The sequence below is a fragment of the Danio aesculapii genome, chromosome 18 (genome assembly GCF_903798145.1).
Source record: "Danio aesculapii chromosome 18, fDanAes4.1, whole genome shotgun sequence".
Lineage (NCBI taxonomy): Eukaryota > Metazoa > Chordata > Actinopteri > Cypriniformes > Danionidae > Danio > Danio aesculapii.
In genome coordinates this window covers 32,990,488-33,005,320 of record NC_079452.1, presented here as the reverse complement: position 1 = coordinate 33,005,320, position 14,833 = coordinate 32,990,488, and the positions used below count along the sequence as shown (strand labels likewise).

The 14,833-nt window shown below is 37.5% G+C and overlaps 1 protein-coding gene across 1 annotated transcript in view; it reads right to left on the bottom strand.

Moving 5' to 3' along the window:
• Positions 1-3,075: 3,075 nt before the first annotated feature.
• Positions 3,076-14,833, bottom strand: part of b4galnt3b (beta-1,4-N-acetyl-galactosaminyl transferase 3b) — a 56,046-nt gene continuing 44,288 nt past the window's right edge. Inside the window, exons 15-20 of the mRNA XM_056478262.1 lie at positions 11,902-12,155; positions 10,095-10,248; positions 7,508-7,580; positions 7,219-7,372; positions 5,168-5,294; positions 3,076-4,663 (exon numbers count right to left, since the gene is read on the bottom strand). Of these exons, the coding sequence (XP_056334237.1) occupies positions 4,555-4,663; positions 5,168-5,294; positions 7,219-7,372; positions 7,508-7,580; positions 10,095-10,248; positions 11,902-12,155 (871 nt within the window). The 3' untranslated portion in view covers positions 3,076-4,554. The remainder of the gene's footprint in view (positions 4,664-5,167; positions 5,295-7,218; positions 7,373-7,507; positions 7,581-10,094; positions 10,249-11,901; positions 12,156-14,833) is intronic.

The window sequence follows — 14,833 nt, the reverse complement described above, 5'->3', positions numbered from 1 at the left end:
TTTTTGTTCATAAATATATCAGGCACAAAAAAAAAAGTCCTCTCAGGAAGAAAAAATGTCCTCAATTATAACCAATTTAAACTGTAACCTGCAAAAACAATAAATAAATACGCAAATGTTCCTATTCGCAAAAGATTTCTGCATAAATAAAACAATAAATACGCAAATATATATGAAAATCCACAAATACCTGCATAAAAAATATGGAAGCAATTAATACTGCAAAACTGAAAGTAGATTTTTCAAATGTTTGTTAATTTTTGAACGTTGTTGCATATTCCTCAGCTCAACATGATAATGAGAGAGTGTCTATCAATCATCAGAAGGCGACCCTTATGTCACAATTGGTTAATCTTAGAAATCTTTTTTCGATTTTTGTGACTGGCTCGTGATGATTGTCATTAGCATATTGAGTTGAGGAAAAGTAAATACGGAGCTACAAAAAAATTTATTTTCAGTTCAGCTTTTTCATATTCTCCCAACATTTGTGTAAATTATTTACCTGCCAGCACTATTAACTATTAATATATTCATTTATGCAGAAATTTGTGGATTTTTATATATAATTATTTATTTAATTGCATATTTATTTATTTATTATTTTTTGCAGGTTTAGTCCTCCATACAGTATTGTATTTCAGTCCTATTATTCTTTGTTAACAAGTCTTTAATAGGGTATATGCCGAAGTATGCTAAAGGACTTTTAATTTGTTAGTAACCTGGGTTAAGCGCTTCCGGTGAACTGTATGCCATTACAAAACTGGAGCGTTTAGATTAGATTTAGATTAGATTCAACTGTATTGTCATTACACAAGTACAAGGCAACGAAATGCAGTTTAGGTCTAACCAGCAGTGTAATAGCAGCAAGTGCAGGATATAGGTATAAGTTATAAAGTGCAGTTATAGAAAAACTATGGTAATATTTACAGATGGATGTACTATCAACATTATATACAGGTTGTATTAGCTATGAACAGATTTACAATAAATGATTATATGTATAGGATACTATTAATAGCAGAAGTGTGCTTACAGATAAACATAATTACAAATGTCCATGTGCAGTGGATATGTACAGTTCAGATAAATGAATCAGTGCAATGAATATGTGCAAACTTTAAATGTGCAAATGTTAAATAGTGCAGTGATTGTGAAGAGTATAAGTTAGAGGAGTGTGGGGGGTGTATCGGGGGGGCAAAAGAGTCAGTGAGGGGCAGAGTTCAGAAGAAAGACAGCTCTGGGGAAAAAGCTGTTCCTCAGTCTGCTGGTTTTTGTCCGGGGGAGCCTGAAGCGCCTGCCGGAAGGCAGGAGAGAGAACAGTCCGTGAGCAGGGTGAGAGGTGTCCTTAAGAATACTGCGTGCTCGGCGCAGACAGTGTTTCTTCTGGATGTCCTCTATGGCTGGCAGTGTAGTCCCTGTGATGCGTTGGGCAGTTTTCACCACCCGCTGCAGTGCCTTACGCTCAGCAACAGAGCAGCTTCCATACCAGACTGTGACGCAGTTGGTCAGGATGCTTTCTATTGTGCATCGGTAGAAGTTCACCAAGACGCCTAATGAAAGGTGGTTCTTCTTAAGTTGCCTCAAGAAGAATAGGCGCTGGTGAGCCTTCTTGACCAGGCTGGAGGTGTTGGTGGTCCAGGAAAGGTCCTTAGAGATGTGGGTCCCCAGGAACTTGAAGGATAAGACAGGCTCAACGGCCATCCTTTTAATGTGGGAATGATGGGTGTGAGTGCTACAGGGCGGTAGTCATTCAGGCATGTTGGGCTGGAGTGTTTGGGCACTGGCACAATAGAGGTGGTTTTAAAGTATGTTGGCACAGTTGATAGGTTAAGCGACAGGTTGAAAATGTCTGTGAATACCCCAGCGAGCTGTTCTGCACATGCTTAGGGTCTGTTTTCTTTAAAAATCAGCGATCTCCACTGGCTGAGTGATATCCAATTTAAAGTGGATCTCAGATTGTACAAGAAGCACTGCATTAAATGACATTTTCCCCCGCCATGTCTTTAAAATATAAACATTTATTTTACCCCAGTATGTTCAATGGAGCTTCTGCGCTAGCCTGCCGACCCTGACGGGCATGTCCGAGTAAACAGCTTTTTATTAATCTCTTTTTACGCTTGAGCAACTAAATGAATGTCAAAGTCTATTTAACTGATTATATTTTCATTGCATTACAACATCAATGCTGTAAAAGGAGCCGTATAAATTGGAAAATAAAGTCACATTAACCGCTCACCGGAAGTTTATCAGTATGGGAAGAAACACTAGCTCTGCATATACCCTTTTATTTTCAACATTTTATTTTAAGTTCTGACGCGCGCGTGTTTGTACTCAAAAAATGTAACTACACATTGCAATGACTCGTATCAAGCTCTGTGATTGGTCAGCTTGGTAGCTGTGACCAGTGTAGGTGGGACCAAGAGCTGGGTTTGCAGTTGACCAGTCCAACTGCTTACCTCTGCATATCGCGTCATGCCTCGTGTTGTTAGGACACGCAGTTACAATGTAACCTGCTCACCTAATGTTTACACTCATAATATTCATATCATTTGCTAATTAATAACCTCATGTAGAACTCTGAATCTGCGTCTCATTTTGGAGTCTGCTACTGTCCACCGGAGGTCACATTTCGGTCACAGACACATATTTTGACAGCCTTCATGACTGAATGAATCAAATATGATGTTTCCAACAAGGCAACCCGCAGTGCTGAAATATACTTGGCTAAAGAGGCAGTGGACAAATAAACAAAACAAAGACAGCCATTCCAGCACGTAACGCACATTTTCAAAGCACAATATCTGACTTCAGCATTGTTTTTCAGATAAACAAAAGCATTTTTCTTAAATATCTGCAAACATATTATGGTATTTTTATGCTTTAGAAGAGACAAAAACAGAGACCTGTACAGTGTAACATGCATACTGTAACACCATTGCTATCTATTTCTTTCTAATGTTCTAAGTTTCAAAGTTGATGTAATCTTTTATCATTAACTGTTTTTGAAGTAGTAATAAATAATTACAAATATTGCGAGCGATGTATACTCAGTGATGGTCAAAAACACACCTCAACTTCAACCTGAAATGTTTTATTTTAAGACTGTTGGTGATCCACATCCACGAGTTAAAGGTTTCCATATTTAAGCCCTTCAAGAAGATCCTTCACGTAAAAAACAAACAGCAATGTAGCAAAACAAATGCATAAAAAAGTTGATTTTGTAAGCAATGCGCTATTAACTGGGAGATCTATAATGCGGCTCATTCTTATATATTCACAAAAAGGCAGTGACATTTACAGCATGTGTAACCATCCAAAAGAATCTCTGTAAAACAGCACCAGATCCCTTCATAACAGTGTACAGAAGATATTTCCATCCGCAAAATGAAATACACATAAGGCACATATGATGGCCGCTTTCATTACAGGCAAGAGTCAGCAAGGAATTTATCAGAGAAACAAAGCAATGTTTCGCAGTCTGTCTTTGTGTGTTGGATGGCAATGCATTGGATTGAATTTGTCTGAAATAATACTGTACCAGGTTGAAGGAGTCTGATTTGGAGTTTACTCACTGGAATGTTTCACGAACACAGATAAACTGCCTGACTACGTTCATAATGCAGGAAAATCCACTGATGCTGTACAAAAAAATAGGCATTTTAATCCTTCAACATCACTATAAATGGTGAATATTACAAAATATGCCCAGATCATTTCTTACCCTCCTGAAATAAATTACATTATGCATAATAAACATGCAATATTTAGTTCTTCCAGTGCTGTATTATGAAAAGAATAAAATTTTAATTAAAGATAATTAGGAACACATACATTCTAATTATAATTTAATAATAATGTATCTTTGTCTGTATTAGAGTGAGCAATTGAAAGTAAAGTCATTTTAAATTATCAAAAAATATATTCTTTAAGCAAAATATCATTTCTTTCTTCTTTCTTTTGGATTTTTCGGGGATGAAACATGACCTAAACGTGGTATAATGAGACTGACCTGAAGACAGCATTTGTAACCTGAATGAATCCATTTTATTAGACTGTGAATATTGCACATCTCTTTGGTTTTGGCTACCAATTCGTTCAATTCCTCAGGTCACTTGCAGTATTAAAAAAAAAAAAAAAAACAATGTGCAAATTCAACCCCCTCACCCAAGACTATTGGCTCCCTCAATAAATATGTATATCCATAGTATTTACATCTCATTAGCGTCATATTTCTGCCTGTCAGAACAGAAAACTCACCCAAACGCTACTAAGGCATATTATTGACCTGGAAGTAGAGCCTTCAGTGACCTGTAGTTCAGTTTTCTTGACAGCATTAGAGGAGCATTTCAACCCTGACATGCTCTCATAGCAGCTGGAGAGTTCAGTGTTACACAACCCAAACGTCTCAGACGTCCCTGTCCTGAGTCTCTGCGTGTTTCCGCCAACTATTACCTCAAATTCGCCTTCAGTTGGATGTGATATAAAGCACACATCCAGAATGTCCTGAGGTCTGGCAAAAGTTTAAAGTGCTGTGGTAAGCCTTGTTTATGTGGTTTACGTGTTGCGCAGTGACCGCCGGTTCCACATTCCTCGCTTTGAGTGGAAATAATGGAAGAAGTTCCTCAGGTAGAGTCGCTCCACCTCCAGCCCACCCTGGAGGATCCTTCACAAAACACACAACACACTTTACACTTCTGCATCTTTATACACTGCAAAATATTAAAGGGTTCCACACAATTCCTCCATGTTGTCGCATCACAAGTTGATTAAGTTAACTTTAGGTGGATTGAAGCTAAAACGATTAAGTTGTCCCCAAAAAAACTCTTGGTCAGAATGGGTCAGAAATTGTTGGCATTTAAAAATGTATGTAAACATGTAAAAATAGCAACTTCTTAATTTTGTTCAAAATGACACTTGGAAGATCTGTGTATTCTCTTTTACTGCTGTTTTTTGGCAAAAGAAAAACTTTTTTGCTGATCACCAAGAGAATTTTTGGCTCTGAATATAAATATTACAGGATATATAGTGCCAAAAATGAATATTTTTACCATAAACAATTACCAAATTACCATAAACAGCCCTGGGTGCTTGTGGTGTGAACTCCTGTGGTCAATAATAAAATAATGTAAGTGTGATATTAATGTATTTTTTTTTTATCATGACTGACCTGTCCAGTAGTTCCCAGTCTTCTCCACCCCAGCGGTCAGTAAACTCTTTAGTGTTCATGCCTCCAATGCGGTCCAGGTCTGACTTATAAATGCCCAGAAGTCCAAATCCATTGACCTCCCAGTAACCTACACAATAAAAACACATGAGGGGACAAACCTTTATTTTGACTTGAGAAAGTTGCAACATTTCTAACACTAACACTTTGCTAGCATGATTCAACATGATTAACATGTAACTAACATGCTTTAGGTAACAGTTTAGAACATTTCTAATACATTCCTAGCATGTTTTAGCAATTTGCTAATGTGAAGGTGGCAAGAACCACCTCAACCAGCTCATGACTAACTAGAACCAGATAGAACAATCTTAAACCACCTAATGACCAGCTTAAACTAGCTCATGACCAGCAAGAACCAGCTTAAACCAGCATGAACCAGCTTAAATTAACTCATGACCAGTGAAACCCATCTTAAACCAGCAAGAACCAGCTTAAACCAGCTCATGTCCAGCAAGAACCACCTTAACCAGCTCATGACCTTAAAGATCCAGCTTAAACCAGCTCATGTCCAGCAAGAACCAGCTTAAGCCAGCAAGAACCACCTTTACCAGCTCAGGATCAACAGGAATCAGCTTAAACCAGTTCATGACAAGCAAGAACCAGCTTCAACTAGCTTGTGACCAGCAAGGGTGACCTTAACAACCTCATGACCAGCAAGAACCAGCTTAAACCTCCTTATGATCAGCAAGAACCCCCTAAAACAGGTCATGACCAGTAAGAACCAGCTTAAACTACCCCATGATCAGCTTAAACCACCTCATGACAAGCAAAAACCAGCTTAAACTACTTCATAACAATCAAGAACCACTTAACAAATTAACAATCAAGAACCACTTAACAAATTAACAAGAAACAAATTAAATAAGATCATGACCAGCAAGAACCACCTTTACCAGCTCAGGATCAGCAAGAATCAGCTTAAACCAGCTTGTGACCAGCAAGGACTACCTTAACCACCTCATGACCAGACAAATCCAGCTTATACCAGCTCATGATCAACAAGAATCAGCATAAACCAGCAAGAACCATCTTTACCAGCTTAGGATCAGCAGGAACCATCTTAAACCAGCAAGAACCACCTTAACCAGCTCATGACCAACTAGAACCAGCTTAAATCATCTTATGATCAGCAAGAACCATCTTAAAACCACTTGTGACCAGCAAAGACCACCTTAACCAGCTTATGACCAGCAAGAACCAGCTTAAACTACCTTATGACCAGCAAGAACCACCTCAACTAGCTCATGACTAACTAGAACCAGCTAGAACAAGCTTAAACTACCTTACGACCAGCAAGTATCACTTTAAACTAGCTTGTGACCAGCAAGGACAACCTTAACAACCTCATGACCAGCAAGAACCAGCGTAAACTACCTTATGATCGGCAAGAACCAGCTTTAACTACCTCAGGACAAGCAGGAGCCAGCTTAAACTACCTAATGACCAGCTTAAACTACCTCATAACCAGCAAGAACCACCTTAAACTACCTTGTGACCAGCAAGAACCACGTCAACCAGCTCAAGACTAACTAGAACCAGCTAGAGCAAGCTTAAAGTAACTTATGACCAGCAAGAATCAGCTTAAACTAGCTTGTGACCAGCAAGGACGACCTTGACAACCTCATGACCAGCAAGAACTAGCTTAAACTACCTTATGATCAGCAAGAACCAGCTTTAACTACCTCAGGACAAGCAAGAGCCAGCTTAAACTACCTCATGACAATAAAGAACCAGCTCAAACCAGCTCATGACCAGCAGGAAACTAACTAAACCAGCTCATGACCAGCAAGAAACAAATTAAACCAGCTCATGACCAGCAAAAAAAATCAGCTTAAACCAGCAGCCATGTATAAAACCTACCTGTTTCAGAAAGGAAAGACTTTAAACTTTCAAACAGAAATGTACATGCCTTTGACACTATCAAAGCAGCACTATACAAATCATCTTGACCTGAATTGAACTCTTATCAGGCTGTGTTTGTAAGACTATACCATCAGGCTCCTGAGGCGTAGCTCCACAGTTCAGTCTCATGACGATGGGAGCGAAAGCCATGCGTCTCTCCACACAATGTTTCCTCACAGTGTCAATGAAGCCCGGTGGAAAATGGATGTGCAGATCACAGAGAAACACAATGCTGTTATCATCCTGACAAAGAGACAGACATTCATAAGCCCTTCAGCAATCAACCGAGTGACATTCAGTAGGTTTTTAACTGAAGCTTTAGTGCCAGAATTTCAAGCATTTGTCTGGTGTGTGAATGATTGTGCATCTTAAACTTACGGTAATGAGGTCAATTCCTGCCTGCAGTCCTGCCGATCTCTCAAAGTTTCCGCTCAACCTGAGGTACTGATACCTGAATCAAAGGACACACAATAGAAAGGAGGTCAAAGTGAGCTCTCATTTAACATTTTCCAAGCACATGGAGTATTAGAACAGTGGGGGTCTCATTTATAAACATGCCGTATGCACAAATCCAGGGTGGAAACGTGTACACCACTTCCCACACAAAGGTTGTGGTCTATTAAAAAACATGCTTGAATGCAGAATGTGTGCAGCTGATATTAATTCAATTCAACTCAATTCATTATTTCTGTAGCACCTTTAAAATGTAGATTGTGTCAAAGCATCTTATCATAAAAGTTTTAGTAGATTGAAACTGTCAGTCCAGTTTTAAGAGTTGAAGTTCAGTTCAGTAGGTTTAATTTTCACTGCTGAAAGTCCAAACACAGAGCAATCCATGGATGCACACCTCCACAAGTCCCAAACCAAGCAAGCCAGTGGTGACAGTGTCGAGGAACAAACTTCACCAATTGAAGAAAGTACAGGAAAAAACCTTGAGAGAAACCAGGCTCAGTTGAGCATGATCATTTCGACTATCATATATTAAATACTCTAAATATTAAACTGAAATATTGACTTAATTTAACCACTTTAAATCATTCTATGCAGTGCTTCCTCTAGGATTTTTTCCAGCTTTGGCGGCAGACTCTGTTGGGCCTTTCACACAGATCTACCAACTACCTGGGCGTTATTTCATTGACAAATGTCGTGAGCGCAGTATTACAAGTCGAGATTGCATTCATGCAATACGAGCATGTAAATCTCTGTGCTCGAGTGCCGATTTCCTCTGTTCATGCACAAAACTTTTTGCACGCACTGAAATATACGCTGCTCAAGTGCAGATTTTCTTGTGCGCTCTCAAATAAAAGCTGCTGAAGTGCCATTTAGTGCGTTTATGTCTGAGTATGTCTCCAACATTTATTAGATTTGCTAGGATTATTTGTGAATGTATCTAATAGACCTACAGAGCGGCATTAATGCGTCCTGAAGTAAAGTAAAATGGTTATAAACTCCAGCAAGATAAAGTCATTGTATGCAGAGCCATAGACCTTTAACTATAAATAAAATACAATTATGGAAATTGTGTTCGTCAGTTGAAAGTTACGTCGTGTTTGCTGGCCTCACGCATCATGCATCTGTCAGTCAGTCAGTCAGTCAGTCAGCACGTCACCTTAAAGTATTAAACAAATAACGCACAGCACTACTACGATTATAGAAAAGTTCATGCTGTTATTAAAAGGTAATTCACTTAACTTTTAATACGATTATAACCTGCTATTTAAAAAAACGACTGAACATTTTGAATGAGCAGCTGTAAGGTAGCCGTGGTGGGATGAATTTTAGTGTGGCGCCCCGCCATGGAAGAATGAATGTAGCGGAAACCATGCTATGAGATAAAATAATTAACAAATTAATTAAAATCTATTTTGGCTACGTTCACATTTAAGGCTGATTTATACTTCTGCCTCAAGAGCATGTGTATGCTCCGGCGCAGTCTTCGCCACAGTCGCCAACACTTATGCCCAATTTACACAGGCTTCAGCGCCATGCTTGACAGAGGGCGTGTCTGAAGTTGGGGCTGACGCGATCATCAAAACGTCAGATAATGAAAATAGTCCACAATTGGCTACTGTCTGAGCTGGTGTATTTGCATAAAGCGATCTAATTGGCTGATGCATCGGTGATTGAAAAGTTGAGAACAGCAGCACCGACGGATCCACAATGCAGTTTGGCAACAAGTTTGGCAGCAGTTTTAGTAAGAAGGTTCAACCAACTCGGAGTTTAAACTTGAACTCTGAGTTTTTAATCTCTCGGTAAATCAACTCAGAGTTTTCGGTTTCAGAATAGCGGATCTGAGTTGGGTCAATCAACATTGAGTAGACCATCTCAAAGTTAAGCGCGCACACCCGGAGGAAACCCACGCCAACACGGGGAGAGCATGCAAACTCCACACAGATATACCAACTGACCCAGCCAGGACTCAAACCAGCAACCTTCTTACTTTGAGGCAACAGTGCTAACCACTGAGCCACTGTGCCACCTCTTGGCAGTCTAATCTGCTGAAATATGATTTCCTAAATACACAAACATGACATGCATGCACAGAAAGCTGAGAAACACACAAGTATTCTCTTTCAAGTAAACTGCGAAACATACATATGGTTAAAAATCACACACACGTACACAAACACACACACACACACAAACAAGTTATTTTATTGACTTGATTCTATCTGTAAATGTAAACAATTTGGTGAGAAATCACATGTGTATCAGCATATTAGATCTGTGCAGCAGCATCTCTTGGACAACAAAGCAACACATTAGTAATGCAATTTAACCTATTTCAATTCTGGATAATTTGATGTGCACAAAACTCGACTGTAACTGGGGTATTTCAGGAAGTTGAGAAACTGTGCTTGCTAATGTAGAGAACTCCCACAAAAATATATGAAGTTGCTGTTTGAGCATGTAAAAGTTGATGGAATCAGAAGTTCAGGGAATTAGTGTGAATCTGTAATAGTACCTGGGTATATAAGAGTTTAGCAGTTCTTCTTCTATGTTCATATCAGTGCTTTCATAGTCTGTGATGATGATGTTGAAGTTCTGATCTCCAGTGATGCGGTAGAGCTCCTCCATGTCGGAAATAAACTGTTTCACCCAGCGGGCCTGGTTCTTCACTGCAGACACAAAGACAGACAGTTTTAATACAGGATATTTAATACAGCCCATATAAGAAACTTATACATGATATAGACAGCACAGTGCATTCTGTATGGGTCCAGTTCGAATATATATGTGCATCTAGAAATTATTCATAGCTCTTCATTTTTTATGTTACAGTCTTAATCCAAAATTGATTAAATTCATTAATTTACTAATAAATAATTTCCTAATTAATTTAATAATTAAAAGGTTTTTTTATTTTTAATAAATTTGCAACATTTTAAAAAAGTCTTTCTTCACATTGTCATTATGGGGTATTGTGTGTGGAATTTTGAGGAAATAAATGAATTTAATCCATTTTGGAATAAGGCTGTAACATAAATAAAATGTGGAAAAAGTGAAGCGCTATGAATACTTCCTGGATGCACTGTATATGTGCCTCTAAAAGAACCAGAATAACAATAACACTATGTTAAGCCTTTTTAGTCTGAGTGGGTTTGGAGACATATTCTACACAAGTATATTAAAGGTCCCATGACCTTAAAATAAAGTTTTTTAGACATTAGTATTAGTATTGGTAGTTTTTAAGATATCCAAAATCTAGTGTGCTCTAAAACAGTGACTAAATTCAGGCTTAGAAAAAACTGATATAAACATGTAAAGCTTGTAGTTTGTCACTTCCGCCTAAATGGATCAACGGTTTTATTCACGTCAACCCATACTACAGTTTCTCATCAAATCATAACCAATCAAATGCTCTCTAGTATCTGTCATGGCCCGCCCCCTTCAAGACATTTCTCATTTGCTTTTTATTTGATGCACTTCAGCTCAAGCACTCTCACTGGCAGAGCGGTGATAAAACTAAACGCTATTGACTGTTTTTTAAGGGGAGGAGCTACTCTATATCCCACCCTTTCTTCATGTTTTGGTTGAGATTACGTCAAACACTGAATAAAAATGCACAATTAAAAGCCATTCACAGAGCCTTTAAAGGCATCTGATGACTTTATCACAAACTGTACAATACAATAATACAATTTAATGTTTCAGATCATTAAACTAATTTAAATATTAGTTAGTATCAGTTTTTTTCCAAAATCCAAAACTACATAGCCTTGTGTGAAAAAGCATATTCATAAAAAGTCCACTTCTAAATGGCTGAAGACAAAAACTGGCTTTGGAGTGGCCTAGTCAAAGCCCCGACCTGAATCTAGATGCTGTGGCATGACCTTAAAAAGGCGGCTTATGCTCGAAAACTCTTCAATGTGTCCGAATTACAACAATTCTGCAAAGATGAGATGGACAAAAATTCCTCCACAGCACTGTAAGAGACTCATTGCAAGCCATCTAAAACACTTGATTGCAGTTGTAGCTGCTAAGGGTGGCCCAACCAGTAATTAGGTTTAGGGGCAAACACTTTCTCACACAGGGCTATGTAGATTGTATTTTGTTTTCCCTTAATAATTAAAACCTTTACTTGTTAACTTGTGTTATTTTTGACTAATATTTAAATTAATTTGATGATCTGATACATTAAAACATGACAAGCATGCAAAAATGAGAAATTTGTAAGGAGGCAAACACTTTCATACCACCTTATACATCTATAAAGTCCATTTATTTATTTATAAATGCATATCCCCCAAAATGAATGAATTTATTCTTGCCTGGGATGATGAAGTGGACAGTAGCAGTCGGGTTCCAGTAAAAGGTATATGGATTGCAAAGTTGAAGTTTTGCATCCTGAGGCTTTTGTTTTCTTGGAGAACCCCAATCTTCTGTTCGTTTCACAAAGATGTACTGTCCCAGACGCAGGTGCCGCCCTGAAGCCTCCAGCAGGTCCAGCTCCAGTAGATATCTACTGCCTCGGTTATAATCAGGCTTCTTCTCAACATTCACAATACGATCTAGAGAGAACTGCCTACATACACACAGAGGCAACAGTGTATGTTAGAAATTGCTCAAAATGTTTAGAATTGTATACTATCTATTCATTCATCTTCCTTCAGCTTAGTCCCTTTATTAATCAAGGGGTCGCCACAGCGAAATGAACCACCAACTTATGCAGCATATGTTTTACACAGCAGATGCCTTCCAGCTGCAACCCAGTACTAGGAAACATCCAAACACACTCATACACTACAGCAAATTTAGCTTATTCAACTCACCTACAGCGCATGTCTTTGGACTGTGGGGGAAACTGGAGCACCCGGAAGAAACCCACACAAACAAGTTGAGTGGGATATTATTATAGGTATTTAATTCTACCAAAAAAATGATGATTTGCTCAAACAATTTATTCAAAAGCATATTTGTTCAAAAGTAAGCTCTATGTTGCTTTAAGATTGTGTTCTGCCATTATAGAAATTGTGTAAAAATCAGTGGAAACATACAACATAGTCCCCAAAATGTAAGTCACTCCCTATTAATGTCTTGTATGTAATCCCAAAATCATGGCATAGCCATATTAAGTAAAGGATAAAATTATACTTGTTCATAAAAATTAAGTGTACATTATACAATAGAGTTTATGAGTTTGGGTTGATGAAATCTGATTCAGAAGGTCATGATTCGCACTCATTAAATAATTGCTTCGTACAGTTTTTCTTCAGGTGATACAAAACACAAACATTTCGGCACAATGCCTTCCTCAGTGTGTGAGACAATCCTCTCACTCTACGCTTTTGTCCCACAACCAATCACATTGCGTCATTAGTCAGACTGCCACTCAATGAAACTTGATAAAATACTTTTTCTAAAATACAGTAAAATGTAATTGGTGGTACGGTGGCTGAGTGGCTAGCACTGTCCCCTCACAGCAAGAAGGTCGCTGGTTCGAGTCCCAGCTGGGCCAGTTGGCTGGGCCAGTTTGTTCATGTGGGTCTCCTGCGGGTGCTCCAGTTTCACCCACAGTCCAAAGACATGTACTACAGGCAGGCACGGAATCTGTGAGCAAAAATCCGGAGATTTCCGCAGATTTTTAGCCCATCGTTGAGTCTATTTATTTACTTGAGTAAATTTATATTTATTCAGTTTTTAAATTAATTTCACTAATATTATCTAGATATAATTAATAATAATAATAATAATAAAATGTTGATATGATTTGTTTTCAATACAATTTGTAAAGTAATATGTTCTGTTGTTTAGAAGAGATATTATATGAGAGACTTGCTTTGTTAACCAAATAAGTGGATCTAATTGGATTTGCATTGGGCCCCACATGAAATCTGCGTGCAAAAATCTGCAGGTTTCCGCAGATTTTTAGCCCATCGTTGAGTCTATGCAGTTACTTGTGTAAATTTGTGTAAATTTATTTTTATTCAGTTTTTAAATTAATTTCACTAATATTATTTTGATATAATAATAATAAAAAAATGTTGATATGAGCTGTTTACTATACAGTTTATAAAGTAATATGTTCTGTCTTTTAGTAGAGATATTATGAGACTTGATTTGTTTACCAAATAAGTGGATCTAATTGGATTTGCATTGTAAACATTTAATAAAAGTTAACAATGTATTATTTTTTATTTCATGGATTAAGTTTAGTCATGACACTCCTAAAATCATTCCGATAAATCCGCAGAATTTTTACAACTTTCTCCGCAGAAATAGCAAAAAATGTCCGCAGATTCTGTCTAACCCTAGCTATAGGTGAATTGAATAAACAGAATTGGCCGCAGTATATGAGTATGTATGTATGCGTGTGAATGAAAGTGTATGTGTGTTTTCCAGCACTGGGTTGCGGCTGGAAGGACATCTGCTGTGTAAAACATATGCTGGAATAGTTGGCGGTTCATTACGCTATGGCAACCCCAGATGAATAAGGAACTAAGCTGAAGGAAAATGAATGAATGAATTAAATGTAATTACAATTTAGGATTAACACTTTCTATTATGCTGACTTACTGTTCAAGATTTCTTATTTATATCACTGTAAAAAAGGTGCCTAATATTTAGTGAAAACTGATTATTTTTGGATTTTTTTTTATGAAAAGGAAGTAAAATTATAATGATAAAAAACATTCTTAAATACATTTTAAAGTATTCACTGACACTTGATAAACTCAGAGCGTCCTTGCTGAAGTTTCTCAAGTAGCACTTTTTTTCCTTACCTCCATCTATCTCTTGATTTATTTACTTATCTACTTTAAATATTACTTTAATTTCTTTATTATTATTTTGTCCATAAAAATTATTGTATTTATTTATTTAGTAAATATTATTTAACCTATTTGCTACTATTGGTTATGATTTGATTTTGCAGTACATTTGGACTATAACCCATTGCACATTTTCTGTAAAACTTGCCTCTGATTATATCTCTGAAAGAACATTGTTCATTCATTTTGATAACCTTAACACTACCTGACAAAAGTCCTGTCACCTATCCAAGTTTTAGGAACAACAAATAATAACTTGACTTCTAGTTGATCATTTGGTATCATAAGTGGCTTATATGAAAGGCAAAGACCTCTAGATTACGCTTATTTTACCATAATAAAATATGATCATGCCTTGATTTTTAATGATTTCATTAGGACAGTAAAGTCTGACTTTGCTTAGACAAAAGTCTTGTCACTTAACAGAAATAAT